The following is a 25346-nucleotide window of genomic DNA, read 5'->3' on the forward strand; positions in this document are numbered from 1 at the left end:
AAATTCAAAGATCTAGCCCCATTTTCCAGATTCCCTAATTTGCGATGTACCAAGTCTGGGCTCTGAAGTAATTTTACTCTCCAGTTCTTTAACTTGAGTTAAAGATAATTCATATTGCTTTAAATTAGATTCTTGAGAAGCAATTTGGGCTTGAAGAGAATCAATCTTAGAAGAGTTAGAATTTGTATTAGTAACAAAAGTAAGTCATACCTTATGCAAAGACTCCATTGCACCCCAGAGGGAATCTAAAGTTACCTATCCAGCTCATAATCGAAAGTGATCGCCGGCCATTTCCCGACACAAATCGGGAGATGGCCGATGATCTCGGAAAAGCGGCAAAATCGGTATAATCGAAAGCTGCTTTTTTTGACAGCATCGCCGCTTTCCTGTCACCTTGTCAGCGAAAGTTCAAAGGAGCGTGTCGGTGGTGAAGTGAAGGCGGGACATGGGTGGGTATGGGCGTGGCTACCAGATAGCCAGCTTTCGCCGATAATGGAAAAAAAATACAACGTTAAGCAGTATTTCGCCGGGTTTACTTGGTCCTTTTATTTTCATGACCAAGCCTCAAGAAGGTGCCCAAACTGACCATATGACCACCGGAAGGAAGCAGAGATGACCTCCCCGTACTCCCCCAGTGGTCACTAACCCCCTCCCACCCAAAAAACCCCACTTTAAACACTTTTTTTCCAGCCTGTATGCCAGCCTCAAATGCCGTATCCACCTCCATGACAGCAGAATGTGTTTTGTCCTCCGACAGCCTTTTCCTGCTTGTGATGTGGCTCTGGGGTGAGTGTGACACCTTTTCTGTTATTTGCACTGCAGAGTCACATCAGCAATGCATTGTGGTGGCTGTAGGTATTGGTAGTTGGTAGGCTCTACTCCCCTGGTGCTTTCCCCCTGCTTACTGGGTCAGAGTGTGCCCTGTTTTGTTTCCTGTTGTAGTCCATGCGGTAGTGGCCATTTTTGTAAGCCAGTTTTAGTTCCCTTTCCTGTGTTACCCACGTTAGAGAAAGTTCTTACCTTGAATGGTGCTGAAAGAGGGCATTGTACACCATTGTGCCAGCTCTGACCTACTGCTTATCAGGGGACTCTTTGCCAGTGGGGCACAACCTCTGATCTGCAGTTAACTGTGAGTAAACGTGCTTATTCAAATAAAGGACTTTTTCAATGAGATTAGTCTTCAGGTGTGAACTGGTGTGCTAAAGTTATACAGCAGCAATAAGTCCTAGAGGCTGTATGCAGGTCCCTGGAGCAGTTTTAGTGGGTGTAATACATTTGTGGGTAGTGGGTTTTGGGGGGGGGGTTTGGGGGGCTCAGCTCCCAAAGTAAGGGAGCTATGCACGTGGGAGCTTTTCTGAAGTCCACCGCAGTGACCCCTAGGGAGCCCGGTTGGTGTCCTGCCATGTCAGGGGGGCCAGTGCCCTAAAAATGCTGGCTCCTCCCACGGCCAAATGCCTTGGATTTGGCCGGGGTTTGAGATGACCGACATAACTTTCCATTATCGCTAAAAAACGACGCTGGCCATCTCAAACCTGGCCAAATCCAAGGCATTTGGCTGGCCGGAATCGTATTATCGAAACAAAAGATGGCCGGCCATCTTTTTTGAAAATACGGGTCTGGCCAGCTGTTTGCGGCACCGCCAAAATACATCGCCGGCCATGTATTTCGCCAGCGCCGTTCGATTATTCCCCTCTTTGTTGGTTTCTCTAAAGGTAATAGTAGCGCTTCTGGGTTAGGCCGTGTTTCTGTTACCAGCTGAGCGGCAGATCTTTCCTCCAAAACGTTCTCCTCGCTTCCAATTCCCTTTAGGGGTAGACGTTAGGTTCGGATTTTTACGGGTTTCTCCCGCATGAGGCGTCGCCATATCCTGGGGGAATTTCTCCTTGTCTCGTCTCACCGCCGCGACTTCTGACAGTTGGATGGGACTTCCACCCAGTCTGCTTTCTGCCTCGGGAACCTGACGATTTGGACTGCGGGGACTAAGTGAAACTTCACTTTCCAGGCTGGGACTACTCTCAAATCCGGGCAACGGAATGTCCCTCGATGTAATCGGCGTCGCATAGGCTGTTATCGGTAACTGCCGTTGAGTAGGGTCAGCAGAGGGTAAGGAGATACCTCCTCTTACTTTTCCCTTCCTCTTAGGCATAGTGAAACAAGTAAAAAAAAAAAAGAACTTAGGCAAATCTCTCCGGAGCTCAGCTTAGCACGTTCGATCTCGATGCCATCTTGGTCAGCCCCCCCTAGAGGTGTATTTTCAAAGCACTTAGATTTACAAAGCTCCATAGGTTACTATGGGGCTCCTTTTCAAAGCACTTAGACTTTGTAAGTCTAAGTGCTTTGAAAATATGCCTGTATGTAACTTTGTAAGTTTGAGTGCTTTGACAATGAGCTCCATAGTGCTTATTCTGATGAGTGACTAAACATTTAAATAGAAACTTAAGAAACTTGCATCTATAGCTAGGACTTTAATTTTCAACTGTAAAAAGGGCTGCCCTCTTTAACTGAGTTGACCTAGCAACATCTGGAAACATATAAATAATTTGTCCACAAAAATGGAATTACTTTTTTAGGAAAATATGCTTTCAAAATTTCCAACTTTAACATCGCTGATTGTTATACAACTATCAGTGTAGCTTGTTTGAGAGGACTGCAAAAGTTGTGAAAGGTCCAAGCTGTCAGGAGAATTAAGAGGCTCTAGAGCCCCTAAAGAGTAGAGAACTTTCTGTGGGTTGCATGATCTGAGGCAACATAATTTTACCAGAGGAAGATCATGCCAAAGAAATCTGGTTTCTTTGGATTGGTGACCATAGGATTAGATTGAGGGCATGCATTGAATATGTGGTGTACTTAGTTTTAGAAAGCTTTTGATACTGAGGGGTCCTTTTACTTAGCCGCGTAAGTGTTTACGCATGCCCAGCACATACCTAAATGGAGCTACTACCTGACTACTGCATGGCTCTTGTAATTTTATTTTTGGCGCACGTCCAAAAAATAGTTTTTATTTTCGGATGTGCTTAACGGACGCTTGCCAAGTGGCATTTGATGCGGATAGGTCATTACTGCCCGGATTCCTTACTGCTAGGTCTCAGACCCAAAATGGACGCGCAGCAATTTTGATTTTGCTGCACATCCATTTTCGGCAAAAAAAATAGAGGCCTTTTTTACAGGCGCTAAAAAATGGATCAGTGCGTACCCAAAACCCATGCCTACACTACCGCAAGCCATTTTTCAGCATGCCTCTGTAAAAGGACCCCTGAGTGAGGTAATTAAATTTGCAGATGACACAAAATTACTTACAGGCTCATTTTCGAAAGAGAAGGACGTCCATCTTTCAACACAAATCGGAAGATGAGTGTCTTCTCACAGGGTCGTCCAAATCGGTATAATCGAAAGCCGATTTTGGACGTCCCCAACTGCTTTCCGTCGCAGGGACGGCCAAAGTTCAAGAGGGCGTATCGGAAGCGGGACTTGGACGTGCCTAACACATGGATGTCCTCCACCCATAATGGGAAAAAAAGGGCGTCCCTGACGAGCACTTGGACGACTTTACCTGGTCCTGTTTTTCTTACGACCAAGGCACAAAAAGGTGGCTTAAATGACCAGATGACCACTGGAGAGAATCGGGGATGACCTCCCCTTACTCCCCCAGTGGTCACTAACCCCCTCCCACCCTCAAAGAACATCTTTAACAATATTTTTTGCCAGCCTCAGATGTCATACTCAGGTCCATCAGTTCTTAAATTCTCAAATCCAACCCTTCATTTCAATAATTTTTATCTCTTAGTGTCCTCAGTTGCGCACATTACCAAGATTACTGAATGGCAATGGTTCCTGCACACCTTTCTTCATCGGTACACTTTATCCACCCTTTTTTAAAACTTATTTAGCACTATTCTTCACTTTTATATTTCTTAATTATCAATACTCATCTTTGAAAAATACATCAAGCTCAGGGGTTGATGTTACTGCCCGACATGCATGTTTCGCCCTTAACAGGGCTGCTTCAAGGACTGCCCCCTACAAAAAAATCATACACAAAAATTAACTTCAACGATATGGTGACAGAGACATATATTTAACTGCTCACATCACCCCACCGTTCTAAAACCTCTCACTCACCCTTTGCCATTTAGCGCTAGCTCTGCTCTACAGTTAAAGGATCTTCCCCTTGCAAAGATGGCCACGGCGTCTCTCTAACCCCTAACAGCGGTTAGCGTATCTGGATTTTAAAAAGGTTTGGACAAGTTCCTGGAGGAAATGTCAATAGTCTGTTATTGTGATGGACATGGGGGTAGCCACTGCTTGCCCCACAATTGGTAGCATGCAATCTTGCTACTAATTGGGTTTCTGCCAGGTACTTGTGACCTAGATTGGCCACTTGTTGGAAGCAGGATACTGAGCTAGCTGAACTATTGGTCTGACCCAGTATTGCTAAGTTCCTCTTAGGAGACTTATGAATAAACTGAGATGTCCCAACCTGGATGCCTTAATTCCGATTTGTAGGTCCTTTCTAAAATCCACCTCCACGTTTATTTAATACTTGATATTCCTCTCTCATGATTCACTTTTCAGTAGGTATAAAGCAGATGCTGTTCCAGAAATTATATAATCCTAATAGCAAAGACAATCACATTTCTTTTCTACTTATTAAATCTTCACTGATAGAAGATAATTCATATACTTATTTGCAGCAGACCCAACTACAAGATCCCAAATTCAGAGTTGGGAACAATACCGATAGTTTTGAAAGCTGAGTAGATTGATGGAACATTATTTTGTTACACATCTTTTCCATTAATGTAATATGATTTTTTTTCTTTATAGAACATTGTAGAAGTACAATGTTGTTAATGAAAGCAAGGCCACAATGAAGTGCATTTATACAGCAGATGCAACAGAAAATTGAGAAGAGAAGTAATGTGTCTTTAGAAGAAGAGAATATTTCAAGTAAATATACCTGCACAATTCTGATTTTATCAATATCAAGTATATTGTAATTTTTTAGGAAAAACATAGTAACATAGTAGATGACGGCAGAAAAAGACCTGCACGGTCCATCCAGTCTGCCCAACAAGATAAACTCATATGTGGTACTTTTTGGGTATACCTTACCTTGATTTGTATCTCTCATTTTCAGGGCACAGACCATATAAGTCTGCCGAGCACTATCCCCGCCTCCCAACCACCAGTCCCGCCTCCCACCACCGGCTCTGCCACCCAATCTCAGCTAAGCTTCTGAGGATCCATTCGAACAGGATTCCTTTGTTTATCCCATGCATGTTTGAATTCCGTTACTGTTTTCCTCTCACCACCTCCCGTGGGAGAGCATTCCAAGCATCCACCACTCTCTCCGTGAAAAAATACTTCCTGATATTTTTCCTGAGTCTGCCCCCCTTCAATCTCATATCATGCCTTCTAGTTCTACCGCCTTCCCATCTCCGGAAAAGGTTTGTTTGCAGATTAATACCTTTCAGATATTTGAACGTCTGTATCATATCACCCCTGTTTCTCCTTTCCTCCAGGGTATACATGTTCAGGAGAAGCTGCATGAAGACTAAGCAGGCCTCTTATGATCCAGTATGTTAGGAGCAGTTTAAAGTATTGAGGGGGGAAGTTATCAACATGGGCTACGGTTGAGATAGGTTATTTTACCACAACAGTCGGGTGAGGAAGCAAAAGCAGGTCCAACGAACCAGGTATTTATTGCTTCAAAAGTAATGTAAGCCAATTGTCCGAAGACTCGACACGGCTGTATTTTGACAGACCTGCCTTTGGCAGTTGACACGCATTGAATGCTTACCACATGGTTAGTGCGGGAGACCTTACCCCTAAGTCAGTGGGTGACGGTAAGGTCTCAGACCAAAAATGGATGCGCGTTGGTTTTAATTTTGCCCTATGTCCATTTTCCGGCACAAAAAATGCCTTTTTTTCCAGGCGTGCTGAGGAAATGGACCAGCAGTCATCCAAAACATGCACCTACACCAGTGCAGGCCACTTTTAGACGCAGCTTAGTGAAAGGGCCCCTTAGTCTTTGGTTGCAGAAAGGTGAATAGGAATGATCAAGTTTAGGGAAAGAATTTCAATTTCGGGCTTATATACTGTTTTTCTAGTCTGTCAAAGACTGTGAAGTGACAACTCCCTTTTCCACTGTCTGGGAGTGATTTAGTTCAAAGTTTGCAGTGAAAGTAGTAAATGTTGTGCCAATTCTGAAATGCGCAGTGATTCAGAATTCCCCTAATAATAACTGAATATAATTATTGCATTAGTTTACCATTATGTACAATAATCTAAGATAATTTTAATATTATAGAGCTTTATATCTATTTCTCATTTAACCAACTTAAGTATTTGATTATTGGTGAAAATTTTAGACCTTACATGCTCATGTTGTGTATGCCGAGTCAGCTCAGTAAAAGTGAGCTGTAGAGAGAGCTTATTTTAGAGTTGTTTTCCTGTGTTTGAGAGAAATTTCCTGGCAGCAACAGTTATGAGAACAAATTAGGTCGTGAATGCCTTTGAGGTATTACATACACTTACTACACTCTGCGAAGTGCTTCGGTGATGTATGGGAAGGCTTTTCTTTTCCATCTTGTAAGTCTGTGTCTGAGAAGCAAGCTGTAACTATTAGCATGAAAGATTTCTAAGAGGCTTGTAAAAAGTAGCCTTCTGCTCCTTAAGAAGTAAGAGGATTTGCACTTTCTAGTATGGCACATTAATTGAAACAAACCTCCAAAACATTAGTGCTGGGGTTTACTAAGCCGCTAGCTCGGCTGGCTGTGCTCTAGTGCCCGACACAGCCCATTTACTTTGAAAGGGCTGTGTCGGCAATGCCGTGCGGAAGCCACTAGTGCCGCTTAGTAAACAGACCCTGTATGTGTGTATAGAAATTTGGCCTCTGTTTACCGTAGATATTGTGTTTTATTTTTATATTTTCTTAACGTCATTTTTTTTCCCTGTTGAATAAGATTGGAACACATGGCAGTGTATCATCTGCTTACATGTATTTATTTATTTTAAACATTTCTAATGTGCTTAAACCTAAGCTGTTTACATCATAAAGCATACATAGAATAAAAATACAAATGAGCACCCATGATTCTCCAGTTAAAACATCAAGGGGCTCTTTTACAAAGGTGCAGCAAGCCTACCATAGGCTTGCTACATGCCAAATTGGCACTACCACTGGGCTACCACAGTGTGGTGGTAGTTCTTGCCCCCAATGGCACATGAAAAATATTTTTATATTTTTACCGCCAGGTTAGTGAGGGAGCCCTTCCAGCCTTCTAAATAGGTGGTGGTAAGGGCTTCCCAGGAAATGGGCATGTGGCAAGTGTTTAACTTACCACACGGCTATTTCCCCTTTTTTAAAAATAAAACGTTTTTTTTACCCACTGCGGTAAAAGGGGGCCTCGGTGCACAGCAAATCATGCATTGACGCCACCACAGGGCCCTTGTTACCGCAGCTTGGTAAATGGATCCATAAATAAAAGAAAACAAAGAAATATTTTAAGACACTTTTACTTAATCTAATATCAACTCACGGTATTACCTATGAAGAAAAACCTGGACAAAAAAAGTAAATATTCAGTATTTTGAATCAGACTAGTAGGATTCCTCTTATAGAGGGTAATTTTATCACAGGTTACCTAAGGTGAGATCTTAGAAGGTGCCAATTTCTAGCCTATTTTATAAAGATACATATGTATCTATCTGCCTTTATAAAATAGGAGGGTGAATATAGCAGAATTTGTGCCTAGTTAAAGCAGTGGATATTTATACCTGTTAGCAAGTAACTATAAATGTTAGTGAACATTTTATAAACAATGGGGATAATTTTATGAATTGTCCTGAAATTTAGGTGCCGATTAAAAAAAGAAATTGGTGCTGAATGTTATTCTATAAAGGGCATTTCGAGTTGAGAGCTGATTTCCAGTCTCAACTTTGGGTGTGAGGATTTACGCCATGAATGCTCCTGACTTGCCCATGCCCCCTTTTAAGTTGCACATGATCCAATTTTAGCATCCATTCTTACAGAATAGTGCGCAGCTAGATTGGCACCCAAATCATTATTAGCACCAATTAAGTGCTTGTTATTGCCAATACTTAAATCATTGGTGTCCATTAACTAATTATTTTGGGCACCGATCTGGGATCTGCGCTAAAATGTTGGCACCCTTGATAGAATCCAGGGTAAAGTGATGTGGTAGGCCATGTTAGTCCACTTTTAAAGGTAATAACTGGAAATAAAATGAAACATAGAACCTTTTTTATTAGACTAACAATACATTTTTTGATTAGCTTTTAAGTTAACCCTTCTTCAGATCAGAATCCAGTTAATGTGCGTAAATTGTGACTCACCCACGTTTCTGCTCAAACTCCTCCCCTGAGTGTGCGTATATCAGTTTTGTAAAAGTCACCATATGTATTTTTATGTGTACAACCCCAGGGTACTTTTATGAAAGCTTTTTCATGTGCTTTAAAAAAAGAAAGACTTTATTCAGGAAAACTCCTTTATAAAACTACCCTGGTAAGGTTGACCTTTTCTTTATTTTGTTTTAAGAAAATTCTTAAAAAAAAATACGATTCTCATGTGTTATTCACTGATGTACTGTTAATGTAGTTTTCTAAAGTAAAATGTCCAGACTGAATTGGGCCTTAGCACTTGCAGGGTGTTGTAGAAGAACCTGATAAGTCCGCTTTATGGACAGATTGAAATTTTGAAACTGGCATATTCTTTCATAGGGCTGTACGTTATCTACCTACTTATTTTTACTGAAAAACATGTCAAGTCATCATATTAGCCATTGCAAAATTTTATTGTGTCTTTTGTCTTTGTGAAAATCCTGTTAAGTCAACAAGAAGTAACATAGTAAATGACGGCAGAAAAGGACCTGCATGGTCCATCCAGTCTGCCCAACAAGATAAACTCATATGTGCTACTTTTTGTGTATACCCTACTTTGATTTTTTACCTGTCCTCTTCAGGGCACAGACCGTATAAGTCTGCCCAGCACTATCCCCGCCTTCCAACCACCGGCCCCGCCTCCCACCACCGGCTCTGGCACAGACCGTGTAAGTCTGCCCAGCACTATCCCCGCCTCCCGCCACCGGCTCTGCCACCCAATCTCGGCTAAGCTCCTTAGGATACATTGCTTCTGAACAGGATTCCTTTATGTTTATCCCACGCATGTTTGAATTCTGTTACCGTTTTCATTTCCACCACCTCCCGCGGGAGGGCATTCCAAGCATCCACTACTCTCTCCATGAAAAAATACTTCCTGACATTTTTCTTGAGTCTGCCCCCCTTCAATCTCATTTCATGTCCTCTCGTTCTACTGCCTTCGCACCTCCAGAAAAGGTTCGTTTGCGGATTAATACTTTTCAAATATTTGAACGTCTGTATCATATCACCCCTGTTTCTCCTTTCTTCCAGAGTATACATGTTCAGGTCATCAAGTCTCTCCCTCATACGTCTTGTAACGCAAATCCCTTACCATTCTCGTAGCTTTTCTTTGCACCGCTTCAATTCTTTTTACATCCTTCGCAAGGTACGGCCTCCAAAACTGAACACAATACTCTAGGTGGGGCCTCACCAACGACTTATACAGGGGCATCAACATCTCCTTTCTTCTGCTGGTCACACCTCTCTCTATACAGCCTAACAACCCGCCTTGTCACACTGTTTCATCGCCTTCAGATCCTCAGATACTATCACCCCAAGATCCCTCTCCCCGTCCGTACCTATCAGGTTCTCCCCGCCTAACACATACATCTCTCGAGGATTTCTATTCCCTAAGTGCATCACTTTGCATTTCTTCGCATTGAATTTTAATTGCTAAACCTTAGACCATTCTTCTAGCTTCCTCAGATCCTTTTTCATGTTTTCCACTCCCTCCCGGGTGTCCACTCTGTTACAGATCTTAGTATCATCCGCAAATAGGCAAACTTTACCTTCTAACCCTTAGGCAATGTCACTCACAAATATATTGAACAGAATCGGTCCCAGCACCGATCCCTGAGGCACACTACTACTCACCTTTCCCTCCGAGTGAATTCCATTCACCACCACCCTCTGGCGTCTGTCCGTCAACCAGTTCCTAATCCAGTTCACCACTTCGGGTCCTATCTTCAGCCCATCCAGTTTATTTAAGAGCCTCCTGTGGAGAACCGTGTCAAAAACTTTGCTGAAATCTAAGTAGATTACGTCCATAGCTCGTCCCTGATTCCCATAGGAAAAGGAATAAAGAAAAGGCTTATTTTCTAATATGTTAATCACCTTGCATGCACTGTATTTTTGTATCTGCTAACTACTGCTATAGTTTTATTTTTTTTTAGCTCCACTTTGTTATTGTACTTGCAAATTAATATATTTCAAATACCTTAATAAGCAAGTATAGTTTCCTCTCGTTCATTCAATTCTCTGACTTTAGTGATTAACTGGAGGAAAAGACTTCAGATGCGTGGCTTTCACTGATTTGATTTATTCAGTATGTGTTTTTTAATACTGAATGGGCACTTACCTTGAACGTGGCTAATATAACATGGTTTCCTCTACAGAGAGTCTCCATTTCAGTTTTAATTTCTTCAGGAGACAAACCTGAAGAAGAAAGTACTGATACAGCAAGAAGGGCAAGACACTGAAGGGCTACTGGTTTGTCTTCAAGATGTGCCTATTATTAAAAAACACATTTAAAGAAAAAGTTTTACTAATGTAGATAAAAAAAAAATAAAAATTAATTAATTAATAAAATAGTTATTGAATATCTGGAGGTTTTTCTGACTAATGAGGATGTTCGCCCAGTATTCATATTGAATAATTCAAATTAGTGAAAGCTGAGCATCTGAAGTTTTTCCCTCCGGTTAATCACTAAAGTCAGACAATTGAATGAATGAGAGGAAACTATACTTGTTTATTAATGCATTTAAAAAGGCAAATAAGCAAATACATCAATAACACCACAATGAGAGAGGAGGAGAAAAATAAGAGAGACTACTAAGGATTTCCCTCGGAAAAAAGGAAAACTAATGAAAAAGGGAGTACTTTGGTTTCATATTAATCAAGATCATTGTCCATAGCTATGGGGGAGGATATAGCAATGGGAATTGGACATAGCATCTAGAAAATTCTGCAAATGTGATGGATCAGAAAATACATAATTATTTCGTTTAAGGCTGTTCGGCCCCAAATACATTATTCATATTCTGCCAAATAGTCATTTAAATTCAAATACGAATAATCTGGGGATCTACTGAGCTAAATCCTACTGAAATAAATACTTGATTTCTGATTTCACATTGCTTCTTTTATTATTTGTTGTGTTAAAACTCGATGCCCATTATTCATATTCAGTATTTGGCCAAATAATATTTCTCATTATTCGTATTTGGCTGAATAGTAAAATATTCTTTTTTGTACAGCCCTAATTTCTATGAAGCTTCACAAAACATTTATAGGGAACTTAAAAAAAAAAAAAAAAGAAAACTGATGCCCCAAGGGCAAAACCAGCTGACATTTGGTCAGAAAGGCCTTCCAGCTCGCTTGTGTCTCCCTGGATAAATTAGAAAAAAATCATCACATTTAAACCATAAAAAGTAGCTGGCTTTTGACTTATAGTGAAAATATAATCTTACAATCCAGTTCTATCGAGCTCTAAGCAAAGATGACAATGTAAATTTAACCATAATTCAGCCTGGAGTTTCCCAAAAAGCCAGTTAGATTAAAAAAAATGTATGTCCTGATGTTTCAACTTGATTTTCTCTTTTCTGCTCTTCATTAATCTTCCTTTAAGATCTCTATAGTATGCTCTTGTAAGAGGAGGAAGAGATTCTTTAGGCCTCTGAAGCACCTCTTGAAAATATCTCTAGCCATGTCCATAGCCGATGTTGTGGGCCTTTTAGAGAAATTAACTAGACGTAAATTTAAACAACTGTTAAAGTTAAAGTTATCAAACATCTCTAATCTTTCATAAACTAAGCCTTTGTCCTTAATAAGTGCAACTTGAAAGACTGAATTTGTCCCAGGCTTTTTGAAGTTTCTGTAGTCTCCTGTTAAGTGTTTAGTTGTTCTTATTGTTGCTTCATCTGAGACAGAGGCATATCCAGAAACTGCTATAATTTTTTCAGTACGACCCACCAGAGCCAGTTCCAATTCACCTGTGGCCTCCCAGACCTCACTAAGGCTGACATCCTTGATCTTGACCTTTTAAAAGTATTTTCCTCAGGTCCCAGAGGTAACGCACCACCAGTCAAGTTCTTCTCATTTGCATGGACTACCCGGAGACCTGGAAAATCTGGGGGCTGCAGCTGCTGGAGCCATCCCGCCTGATGCACTCGCAGTGGCACCAACCTCCGTATCTGTGAAGGTCTTATACAATACAATATAGTAAGAGAGAAGTCTTACTATAGAGCCAAACTCATCGATCACCTTTTCTGAGATCCTCATAGTCAAGTTCCAACAATGTGAGGACAGAGAACTCAGTGGGCAAATGCATCTAAAAAGAGAAATGTTTCTAGTCTGGTTTAGAGTTTCTCAAATGACCTTTCCATATAGGATGGGCGGGGACACTGCTACATAATGTGAAACCTAATTGAAAATTCTGGGTTGACAGATTTCTCTAAGTGGGACTGGTGAGACGATTTTATTGTGAAGATCTAAGAGTTCTGGGTGGAGAGCAGGGAATCAGTAAGCAGGAGAGCCACAGGGGGGACCCAAGTAGTGTATCTTATATACTAGTGGGTAAGATGTTGAAGGAGATACTATGAGATACTGGTACCAGTTCTCCTCTCACAGGAGGGGAGTCACATGATCATGTTTCCTTGATCCGGTTATTAACAACCTCTGATATCAGTAACTCGAGAACCATGTATGAGATTATAACAATAGTAGTATTATGAGTGAGTGGTTAAAGATTCTTGAGCCTTTGTGAACAAACAACGTACTGGATGCAGTAGAACACCGATTATCTGGACTATCTTCTGCAGAGGGTGGTCCGGATAATCATATATCTGGATAATTGGACATACCAAATTTTTCTAAGGAAAACACAATCAGAGCATGACATATTGAACATTAGTTTGAGAGCATGACATATTGAATATTAGCTTTATTTTCATCAATTAGTTGACAGAAAAAATACAACATACAGTTGTAATTGCACTGTATTTATAATCAAAAAAAGGAAATACTGTACAGTACTGTATTTAAAAGTAAAGCACAGTGCAGTGCAGTATTTCTTGCATATGAGTTAGGAAAGGGCAAGTCTTTCTTCTGCTGCGTCCCAGCAAGCTGAAGAGCAAGGCTGTTTCCTCTGCCGCGTCCCCGCAAGCTGAAAGAGCAAAGCTGTTTCTTCTGCCACATCTCTGCATGCTGAATGAACAAAGCAGTTTCTTGTGCAATATCTCCACATGCTGAACGAACAAGGCTATTTTCTCTGCCGTGTCAAGGCTGAAAGGGCTTTTTTCTGCTGCGTATGAGTCAGGAAAGGGTCAGGGCTTTTCACTTTCTGCGTCCCTGCTCCTGTTCACATTTTCCTGCAGCATACTGAGCGGACTGCGAAGATTGGTCTGGGAAGGTACATTACTATCGGGTGGATATGGTCTGGATAATTGGGACATCCGATGATCGGCATTTGGATAATCGGTGTTCTACTGTATATCATTCTATGTTTGAAAAATCAGCATTTATAGCATTGTTGGCACAATGCATGTACATTTACCCACATTTTTTTCAGAGATGTTACAAAAGTGGGGTTAAGCCACTGGAGGCAACAATACATGTAGTTTTGCATTTTCAAAACTGTGTGTATTATTTTCATTGGGTAAAATTGCTGTAGAAAAAACAGGTGCAGATCTTTGTGACTATTTATTCTTTTTGTCAGTTTTCCATTAAAAAATTGATTCTAAATTCATGATTAAAAGTACCCGCAAACCCTTGCATTTGCCCTCACAGTTTTGAAAATTGACCTATGAAATGAACACATGACATCAACGCATACACTTGACTAGAAGTAATAACTTCTGAACGTTTTAGTTTTTTCTATTATGTCTTTCTCTGCTTCAAACCCTGCTAGAAGAGTATCAGGTATCTCTTAGCAACCGAAAGTGACTCTTGCTTTATTTTAAAATATTGCAATTTTAGGTTATACAACAATTGCTGAAAATAATCTATAAAATGACTTTATAAAAACAGTTCATTACAAAAGTGAATAATTGAGTGTTGCAATATAAAGTAGTGAACAAGAGGCTTATTGAAAAGCTGCTATTGTGATTCATCATTTCACATTTTACTGAAGTTTTGGAAGTTCTTTGGCTTCCAACTGTCTGCTACGTTTTCTCTGCTTATAATTGAAGGCCACAACTGGCAATTATATTATTTAGCGGCTATTAAGTATTGTGAATTGGATACAGTACTGCACAATTAAGCAGCCTTTGTTAAGAAACTTAAAAAAAAAACTGTTCAACATAAAAACAAGAAAAAAAAAAACCCCTTTGTTTGGATTCTGGCAAAAGGACACAATCAGTCTCATTTTCGAAAGAAAAGGGCGTCCAAAAAGCAACACAAAAGGCACATGGGTGTCCCTGTGAAAGAAGGTCGCCCAAATCCAATAGTCGAAACCGGCCGTAAGGGCGTCCTCAGCGCGAGGATGCCCATCTATGGTCGTCCCCATAGGGGGTGTGTTGGGGGCGTGTTATGGACGGCGTTAAGAGATGGGTGCCCCCAGCATATAACAGCTTGCGAAATGGTTTTGCATGGGTCGGAACATGGCGTCCTTAGTTAGACCTGAAATAAAGCGACCAGGGTAAGGGGAAGTCGTCTTTAGACCCATTAGCGATTTTGTGCAGTTGGAGAGTGGTGAGAGCGTTGTTGGGAGAGAAAGCTGAGAGTTTGTTGAGTACCTGTTACCTTTGTTCTGTGTGCCGTAGTCGGAATGTTTTCACCCTCACCTGCCTCATTTGTGTTTTACATTTTCAGCTTTCCCTACCACTTCTAGCCCCCAAACCCAGACACCACTACTCCTTCCTCTATCTCCCCCATCCCCTCTCCCCTCTCCCTATCCCTCTCGATTCACTGTCTCCAAGTTCATAATTCATTCCCTTACCTGTTTGTAGTCTCTGTTTGTCTGTCCTGTGTACTGCTGCAGCATGTTTGTGAAGACTGTTGTTTGCTGCTTGGAGAGTGAGTGGCTAGAGGGTGTGGCAGGAGAGTTTGTACTGGGTCAGAGAGTGCTTGCAGTGTGGCTCTGCTGTGTGTGACCTTATTGTTTGTCGGTGGTGGGAGAGTGAGTGTCAGCTTCTCTTTGTTGCTGCTGTGTTTCACCCAAGTTGATAGGGAGGTGAGCACTGTGTGGCACTGCATTGCACCTGTAGTGTGGGGAAATGGAGGCACTAAATGCCACAGATAGCTTACATGTTGGAGGAAGAGGGGAGGCACCGTAGAAGGTAATCATGCCCCAGAGTTTTCAGGCCCCGTAGCAGTTTCCTAGACCTCACTGACCTGCAGTGTCTCTCTAGGTACCGCTTTGATAGGGCTGCCATTCAGCACCTTTGTGATCAGCTCAACCCCTCCTGCAGCCCAGGACCCGTAGGAACAACCCCATCCCTGTGCACCTAAAGATCACTGCTTCTCTATCTTTCTGGCCACTGGGAGTTTCCAGTCTGTCCTATCTGTGAACACGGGTCTCACCCAGGCTTCTATTTCTAATTGCCTCACCCAGTTCCTTGATGCCTTCCTTATCCACACCTCTAGTACATCATCTTCCCCACCCCCCCCAGGCCCTGCAGAACAACATGGCTGACTTCTATGCTGTAGCTCGCTTCCCCTCAGTCATAGGCGCACACATATCGCACTCAGAACCCCCCGGGCACGAGAGGCCACTTATAGGAACAGGAAAACATTCCACTCCTTGAATATGCAAGTTGTGTGTGACGACCCAGGGGGAGATTCTAGATGTGTGTGCCCCATACCCAGGTTCCACCCATGACGCCTATATATTGCAGCACTCAGGAATCTTCCGCAGGTTTGAGCGAGGGGAGATCACCGGCGGATGGCTCCTAGGTAAGTGCAGCATTGATCTGCCCAAACTATACCTCCTCCACTGGGCAACCCTCCACAACCCACTATTCTCCCCCCCCCCCCCCCCCCCCCCCCCCCCTCCACAAGGTACCGCTCCAAAACAATACAACTCATCTTCTCATCCTGCTTCTCCCCAAAGGTGACAGAGGCTACCCACAGTGGAGTTGGCTCATGACCCCCATAGTGCATCCACAAACAGGGTCAGTGGAGAACTACAACAGTAGACATCGGACCACCCGTGGCATCATCGAGCACACCTTCGGACAAGTTAAGAATAGGTTCTGATGTCTGGACTGTTCTGGAGGGGAGCTCCTGTATAGCCCCCAAAAAGTGGCAAAGATATTGCTGGCCTGCTGCATGCTACATAATTTGGCAATGCACAGAAGACAGGCCCTCCCAGAAGAGCCACAGCAGCAGGCCCCAGATGAACAGGATGAGGAACCCCCCTCCACTTCCCGCCCACAGAGCAGAGCAGAGTGCACACCAGCTGGGGGTCAGAGCCAGGCAAAGACTGATCGAGAGAAGTTTTGTGTGAGAGTAAGTTGACATTTATTTCTATGACATAGTATTTACATACCACCACCACTCCCCCCAACACCACCATCACCTGCTCTGTGCATATTTCCCTCCCTCCCTCCAACCCTCACCCCCCACTCCCCCAGCATGTCCCATCACTTTTCCCGTCCCCTCCCACCGTGTTCCTTTGCAGCAGTGCTGCAGGGGAACTTTGTTGAGAGTCCGCTGATGAGCTCCCACTCTCCTCCTCTTTGTCTACAAGGCAGCCTGCTGCCTCGGCTGCCCTGTGGAAGTCCGTCCACCTTGCGCTCTGTGCTTGCCCTGAAACCTAGGCACAGGACCCGGACCCAGAAGAGAAGCTGGTGTGGTGGCTGCTGGACAGTGGCTGGGGAGGCTGAGGATCTGAAGCTCCTCTTCTTAGCGGGTGGTTGCTGTGCAGTGGGTGAAAGTCGGGCAGGAAAGAGCCCCCTCTTTCCTGCCCGGGCGCTGCCCTGCATCCTGTTGCTGATCTCGGCACTGATTAAAAATGGCCGCAGAGAGTTGAAGCGACCTCGTGAGACTTCAACTCTCGGCGGCTATTTTGAATCAGCGCCGAGATCAGCAACAGGATGCAGGGCAGCAAAGAGGGGGCTCTTCCTGCCCCGAAGAGGTCACTAGACCACCAGGGCAGTAGAGTAAGGTAAGGGAAGGGGGGTGACGTGGTATGTGACAGGGCGCGGTGCGAGGCTGTGAAAGGGGGGCGGGTTGTGGTGTGAAAGGGGGCGGGGCATGTGTCCTCTTTTTTTGGTAATTTTCACAGTGCATGACACACTAAAAACTACAATTAGAAGTAAACAAAGAAAAAAAACCTATATATATATAAATATATATATTATTTCACTGCTGCTGACAATGATGCAAGAGAAATACAGATACAATAGTGGTGACTGCTGGGGTAGAGGAGAGGGGTGTGTTATAGGCCTGCAGCATTTCCAGTTGGGACTGATGACAGGAGTAGGGACAAGTTGTGGAGATTAAGTATTTGACTTCCTGGTTCTCAAATCTCCCCAACCCATCTACACACATTAAGAAAAGTACAAGGATACTGTTTGTCAAATTTTTGGTGACATACCTCCAGCTGTTGTGACACACCACTGTCTCCTGAATCACAGGTTGAGGAAAACAGGAGAGTAACCTGTCTTCCTAAGAGTGCAGTGCTTGGGATGGCATGTAGGGGAAGAGAATATTAAATAGGCTGGACATTTTTCAGAATTTTAATTTACATGTGTAAAGTTTGAAGCCAATGACACCCTAGCCCTGGCTCATAATCATTCTGGTGTGTGTGTGTTTTTTTTTCTTTCTGTAAATTCTGCTGTGAATCACAGTGATTGAACTGTATAACATTCTTAATGGTTGCCATTTACAGTGATGCCTAGTAATTGAACAGATTAGTTGCTACTGGTTGCTATTTGTACAGCCTCCTAGTGATGGAGAAGCATAGTATACCTATTCCTTTGATACAGTGACATCCTGTGGTTTAAACATAAAATGCATCTGTGAAAGTGGCATCTAATGGTTCATTACATTTTAACCTTTGGTTTAATTTTATTATTCTTTCAAACCTATGAAATGTTTGGAGCATCTCCATTCAAACTATCCCTTCCCTCTAGATCAAAACACAACCAAGGACCACAGGTACACACATGCACAGGCATTGGAAAGAACTTGTAAGCCACGCTTCGCTTGCTTTCCCTGCTTATATTTTAAGTGATAATGATGGTAACTGATTATGTGGGCTTTTGTGGTTACATTCATGATTGCCATATGTTTGTAAATAGCTTTAAATATTTTTGGTGGCGCAATTAATAAACTATAAATAACTAGTAAAAAGGCCCGTTTCTGACCACAAATGAAACGGGCGCTAGCAAGGTTTTTCTCGGAGTGTGTGTATGAGTGACTGTGTGTGTGAGAGAGAGTGAATGTGCGAGTGTGTGTGTGTGACAGAGAGAGTGAGACTAGGTGCGAGTGTGTCTGTGAGAGAGAGTGTGTGTGTGAGAATGAGAGTGTGTGCAACTGCATATCTGAGACAGTGAGTGTGAGAGAGAGAAAGTGTGTTTTACACAGATACAGTATGTGTGAGAGAGAGAGTGTGTGTGAGACAGAGAGAGTGTGAGAGAGTATGTGTGCGATACACAGACTCTCTGTGAGACCAACAGAGTGTATGAGACCGAGAGAGTGTGTGAGAGGGACTGTGTGACACATAGAGAGTGAATGTGATACAGTGTGAGACATAGAGTGTGTAAGACAGAGAGAGAAAGAAAGACACTGACTGTGAGGAGAGAGTGTGTGAGAGAGACAGTGTGTGTGTGTGGCAGAGATACCCCCCTCCTTCTCTGGTCTCAGGACCCCCTCCCTCTTCCCCCTCCGGACCCCCTCCACCTCCCTCTCTCTGGTCTCAGGACTCCCTCCCCCTCTCTGGTCTCAGGACCCCCTTCCCCTCCCCCCTCTCTGCTGTGGACCCCCTCCTACCCCCCCACTCTGGTCTCAGGACCCCCTCTCGCCCTCCGTCGTCAACCGTCTGCCCTCTGCATTGAAATCGCAGTCTCACCTCTGTGAAAGCAGCGGTGCAGGCAGCATAACGCCTCTCTTTGGGCCTCCTTCCCTTCCTGTGTCCCGCCCTCATCTGACGCAACTTCCGCGAGGGTGGGACGCAAGGAGGGAAGGAGGCCGAAGGCAGCGTTCTGCTGCCTGCAGCGCTGCTTTCACGGAGGTGAGACCTGCGATTTCAATGCAGGGGGCCCGGCCGGGTGGCGGCCAGAGGGGAGGTGGCGGTGACCTCGGGGGGGTGGTGGGGGGTGTGGCTGTGGTGACCTCGGGAGGGGGGGTGGAGGGGGAATGTGGTGACCCTGGGGGGGAGTGGAGGGGCGACCTCAGGGGGGGGTGAGGGGGGAGCGGCGGCAACTCTTGGGGGGGCGTGGCGGCGAGGGTGGCAGGGGTGGAGCCTCGTGCAGTTGGTCAGTGCTGCGTGTGACGTCAACCTGTGCTACGGAGTACCTAGAAAGACACAACTCGAAGCCCAAGTCACGAACACAGGCAAGCAAGACCAATAGAACGTTGGAGGTGAGAATTATATATAGGATATACAGTAGGGGAAATGGCACTAAAATTAAGGGGCCAAAAATATCAGCACTGAACGGTATTCTATAACTGACATTCCAGGATCGGTGTCCTTTACTGAATAATGCATTACCAGCATCTCCCTCAACTTTGGGTGCGAGGAGTTACACCAACTGAAACCAGGTATAAATCCCGGCGAGCAAGTTAGGGCACGGATCTCCCAAATTCTATAATGCTGCACGCATTTTAAGGGAATGCTCCTGACTTGCCCATTCCCCTCCCATGGCCAAAGCCTCTTTGCAGATCCTTGCAGAAACACTTATGCACTATTCTATGATGAACAAGTGTGTTTTCACACGGATCTGCTGTTTCTGCACCATTTTGATGGCTTTCATCTGTTAGCATGCTTTTCCACACTGAAAGTTTGGTATAGAAATAGCGCCAAACATTCAATGCCATATATAGAATTTCCCCCTATATGTGTCTGAAATTGATTGTACTTACATATATACACAATGCACATTTTATAGATTATATCGAACATCCAGTAAATTAAAAAAAAATAAAGCAATATAGGTACATGTAACTTGGTACTCATTTCCTTGTATAAATATGTAGTGATCTGTATAAATGTTATTTTATTACTTCATACATATATAACTAAGGGATGACTTCTGGGTCACAGTGTGCCTGCTCACATTGCCTTTTGAAATTATTTTATTGAACTGGCCCAGAAGCACTGCTGCACATGAACATGCAAGTAACCAGAGGTAGATTCCTGAGCATGGCTTCTGCTCCTCAAGACAGTCTGGATCGCGATGCAGTGAGGATATGGTTCATTCCTTCCAGGGCAAAGAAGTCTTATCAGTCAGCATACTGATAAGGTTTAGGAGTTGGTTCTTGAGTGTGAGGAAACTGCTACTTAAAAAAAAAAAAGCTGTATGATATAATAAGGGCTTCTTTTACTAAACCGCCCTAGCAATTCCCATGCACCAAATGAGAGGAAGGCCATAGGAACTGATTGGTTGTCTTCTCATTTGCCACTCAGGAATCACTAGTGCGGCCTTTGTAAAAGAGGCTCTAAGTTTGTTATGCTAATCACTAATCCAAGTTGACTATAATCTTTTGAAAAACCCTAGCTTTATATTAACAATTTCCTGCTTTTTCGGTAACTACTTATAAGGAGTTTATATGATTAAATTAGAGAATATGTAATAATGTTTACTGTGTATAGAATTCTAGCTTTTACTCTGAGTTCAGTTAACCTACCTGAACAGGTAAATAGTTATACTTTAGCTTCTAAAAAAAGTATTATGTCTAAATTGGTTGAACATATTTATTCAGTGACAGGCTTAAAGTATTTATTAGCTTTCTAATCTTTTCAGTGGATTGAGTCTCAAGCTGATTGCGTGTTACATGTAATTTTGTTTTGTCTGTATGGTTTTTCAGGTGGCAGAAATGCATGGAGAAGCTTATTGAATTCAATGAACGCCTACACCGTGCTCTGATAGCCAAGGAGGCTCTTGTATCTCACATGAGACAGGAACTCATTGATCTAAGGGGTCCAGTGAGTATTTTTAGGTTGTGAATGTGCTTTCTTATTAAATCTTAACAGTACCATTTAGAACATTTCTCTGCATAGTGTCATAGAAGTGGTATCTGATGCCAAGTACAATCCCTTTCTCCCCCCAGTTTGCTAAATAAAAACATACAGACAAAAAAAAATCTGCATCTACAGGAGTCTTATAAAGCTTTTTCACATGTAAAACTTATTTACGTGCAGAAAAAGGCTTTTATAAAATTGCATGACTGCATACGTGCATAAAAAGTAGGCACATGGAATGAGTGCCTACTTTTATTCAGTTTGCATGGAGGTGTTCCTGGGGGCATAGTTTAGGTGGATTGAAGACAAGAGTTTGCGATGTAGGTGTCAAATATGCTGGTATAGTACACACTTAAATTTGTGTGTGGGTATTTACACGTTGTTGGGGTTTGTTTCTTTTTTTTGTTACATTTGTACCCCGCGCTTTCCCACTCATGGCAGGCTCAATGCGGCTTACATGGGCAATGGAGGATTAAGTGACTTGCCCAGAGTCACAAGGAGCAGCCTGTGCCTGAAGTGGGAATCGAACTCAGTTCCTCAGGCCCAAAGTCCACCACCCTAACACTAGGGCCACTCCTCCACTGTTGCTACTATTTGAGATTGAAGTCGGCCCTTGCAGATCACCAATGTGGCCAGCCGCAGGCTTCTGCTTCTGTGAGTCTGACGTCCTGCACGTACGTGCAGGACGTCAGACTCACAGAGAACAGAAGCCTGCGCAGCCTTCATACATGGAATGTTGCTAGTGGAATAGCAACATTCCATGTAGAATCTCCAATAGTAGCAACATTCCATGTAGAATCTCCAATAGTATCTATTTTATTTTTGTTACATTTGTACCCTTCGCTTCCCACTCATGGCAGGCTCAATGCGGCTTACATGGGGCAATGGAGGGTTAAGTGACTTGCCCAGAGTCACAAGGAGCTGCCTGTGCCTGAAGTGGGAATCGAACTCAGTTCCCCAGGACCAAACTCCACCACCCTAACCACTAGGCCACTACTCCACTCTACTTTTTAAAAGCACATGGGAACATAGTGCATTTATAAAATACTGTGGGGCTATTTTACCAACAGCGGTAAAAAGTGGCCTTTGGTCACTTTACACATTCCTTTCCCACGCGCTAAGGCCATTTTTACTCCTGGGTAGAAGGGCTGAATTTCCTATTTTTATATTAATGGCCTCGTGTAACTTTGTCATTAGCACGTGGCCATTAAGAATTACTGCCACCCATATGTAGGTGGTAGGGCTCACGCGCGAAGCACACACTTATCGGATAGCAGCGGCAATGTAGCTGTGCTAACCAATTAGTGCAGAAACACATGCCCCCTGTGCCAAAAACTCAAGGCACATCCAAAATTACTGCAGGATGCCTTGGCGCGTCTCTTGGTAACAACATTTTTTTTACATAAGTACATAAGTATTGCCATACTGGGAAAAGACCAAAGGTCATCACAGACCCAGCATCCTATTTACAACAGTGGCCATTCCAGGTCACAAATACCTGGCAAGATCCCAAAAAAGTACAAAACAATTCTATACTGCTTATCCCAGAAATAGTGGATTTCCCCCAAGTCCATTTAATAATAGTGTATGGACTTTTTCTTTAGGAAAGCCGTCCAAACCTTTTTTAACCTCCGCTAAGCTAAACTGCCTTTACCACATTCTCTGGCAATGAATTCCAGAGTTTAATTACATGTTGAGTGAAGAAATATTTTCTCTCCATTCGTGTTAAATTTACTACATTGTAGCTTCATCGCATTGCCTCCTAGTCCTAGTATTTTGGAAAGCGTAAACAGACTTCTCACATCTACCCATTCCACTCCACTCATCATTTTATAGACTTCTATCATATCTCCCCTCAGCCGCCTTTTCTCCAAGCTGAAGAGCCCTAGCCGCTTTAGCCTTTCCTCATGAGGCAGCTTTGTAAAAGGGCCCCTAAACTATTAGAAAAGCCTCATATCCTGGAGTTAAATAATGTAGGCAAAATATATAAAAAAGAACTCCCAATTAATATCAGTTCAGAGTAAAAGAGGACCTTCAAACGTAGAATATCACCTTTTGGCAACAGCCTACAGAGATTCTTCAGCAGAGTGCATAATCATCATTCCGAACAATAATACATTTTTAAAAGTCATAAATAGTTAGAAAATGTATTTTATCTAATATGTCATAGAATTTCACCACAAACTGAGAGCCTTAATTCATAAAGAACTGGAGCAAAAGCATTTTTAAGTGTCCATTCTGTCAGAATGCTTTCAGCAATGTAAACCACATCCCAATATGAATTTGTTTCCAGCTTTAGAGGCCTTTTACTAAGCTGCGGTAAGCGCCAGTGTGCACTTATTACAGCTTAAAAGGGCTTACAGCGGGACCATGCTCAGGCATCCCTCGGTAAGTTCCCAATTGATGAGAACTAACCATTGCTAAAAATATTTTTTTTTATTTTTACGTGGAGGGATGTGTCTGGGGGAGGCAGAGACTGGGCATTTTCTGCACTAATCAGTTAACACAGCATTACCACAGGAACTCTTACTGCTTACAAATAGGTGTAGGTAAGTGCTACTGCAGCAATCTTTTTTAAATGGCATGCTCTATGGGTGATATTAGCACATGGCAATTAAAGGAAAGATTAGAAATAGGTTATTTATTTTATGCTGCAGTAAAAATGGCCTTAACATTAACATTGCCGCCTTCAAATCGGGCTAAAGGCCCACCTGTTTGATGCTGCTTTTGATTCCTAACCTTGTCACCTACTCTTAACCCTTATCTTGTTCTTCCTCTCTTCAATAGTTCCCTTTTCCCTATGTGTCCTATCTGTCTGTCCTACCCTCTTCCCCCTATTTGTCCTGTCTGTCTGTCCTGATTTAGATTGTAAGCTCTTTTGAGCAGGGACTGTCTTTCTTTATGTTCAATTGTAAAGCGCTGTGTACGTCTGGTAGCGCTATAGAATGATTTGTAGTAGTAGTTTGTAGTAGGAACGCGCACTAGGCTATTTTTCTACCGCAGTTTGGTGTAAGCACCACTTAGTCTCTCTAGTTTCAGGGAAACGCTACTCACAAATCTTCTGGTCTGATTTTTCCGAACTTGAAGACAAGATGACGGTATTCTTATATGCCAAGCATCTAAAACAAATTTAGTCCAATCAGAAAGTCAGAATTAAAATGACTAATCCACAATGGCAGATGTCATAATCATCCAAGAGAGAGCCATTCATTATCCACATTTAATCTAGCAAGATATATTGATTTCATTTTTCAAAAATCCAAAATTGCTCTCTCTAATTTAACTGGTGATCATGATCACCTGTGTTGCCAGTCAACCCTGTATATGATCCACCAGTCTCTAATAAGTTTTCCATTTTAAGGAGCTTCAATGTTCTAATGTTTATTCTGCTGTGATGTTTATTAAGGCAAAGATTCAGGGGACATTTGTATGGCCCTCATAGGGCAAAAAACCATATAACCTCAAATTTGAATTACAAGTAGACCTTAGAAGATTGGGATAATCAGTCTTATTACATATGTTTTACATAAAATATTTCTCTAGAAATAATAATTCCTCTTCAAGTTACTTATATAAAGATTCTTTAACTATCTTATATAGTATAGTAAGAAATTTTTTAAATTGTTTTACATGTATAATTATTGTAGATAACTACGTTTTGATTGTTGAATGATTTTAACTTCTGTTTTTTATTCTGTTCTTTACCTTTTTGTTTACATTGGTGCTGTAATGATTGCATAAGTGTTGGGAAGTATTTTTCCATTGTCATTTTGTTCTGGACACCTAAAGGGCAATTATGTGATAAGGTGTCTCTTTTAGGTGCTGAAGTGCAGCATGGGAGCACCTATTCTATTACAAAATCTGTGCATCAAGCTGACGTTATAGAATACTAGCGTAAACCTGCAGTGGCACACCTAAATTAGACCAGCCATGTCAGTGAGAGGCGTACGTAAGGCGTCTTGCATTGTGCATACCTTACAGTATTCTATTAAATGTGCTGAAAGTTAGAGACGTGGCTTCACCCATGTGTATACCACTTTGCAATTACTCGCCATAGCAC

At 42.6% G+C, this 25346-nt stretch overlaps 1 protein-coding gene across 1 annotated transcript in view; it reads left to right on the plus strand.

The window, feature by feature from the left end:
• Nucleotides 1-25346, plus strand: part of SNX29 (sorting nexin 29) — a 463865-nt gene that overhangs the window by 280877 nt on the left and 157642 nt on the right. The window contains 2 exon segments of the mRNA XM_030211952.1: nt 21133-21153; nt 21155-21250. Of these exon segments, the coding sequence (XP_030067812.1) occupies nt 21133-21153; nt 21155-21250 (117 nt within the window).

Source organism: Microcaecilia unicolor, chromosome 8 (assembly GCF_901765095.1).
Source record: "Microcaecilia unicolor chromosome 8, aMicUni1.1, whole genome shotgun sequence".
NCBI classification, from domain to species: domain Eukaryota; kingdom Metazoa; phylum Chordata; class Amphibia; order Gymnophiona; family Siphonopidae; genus Microcaecilia; species Microcaecilia unicolor.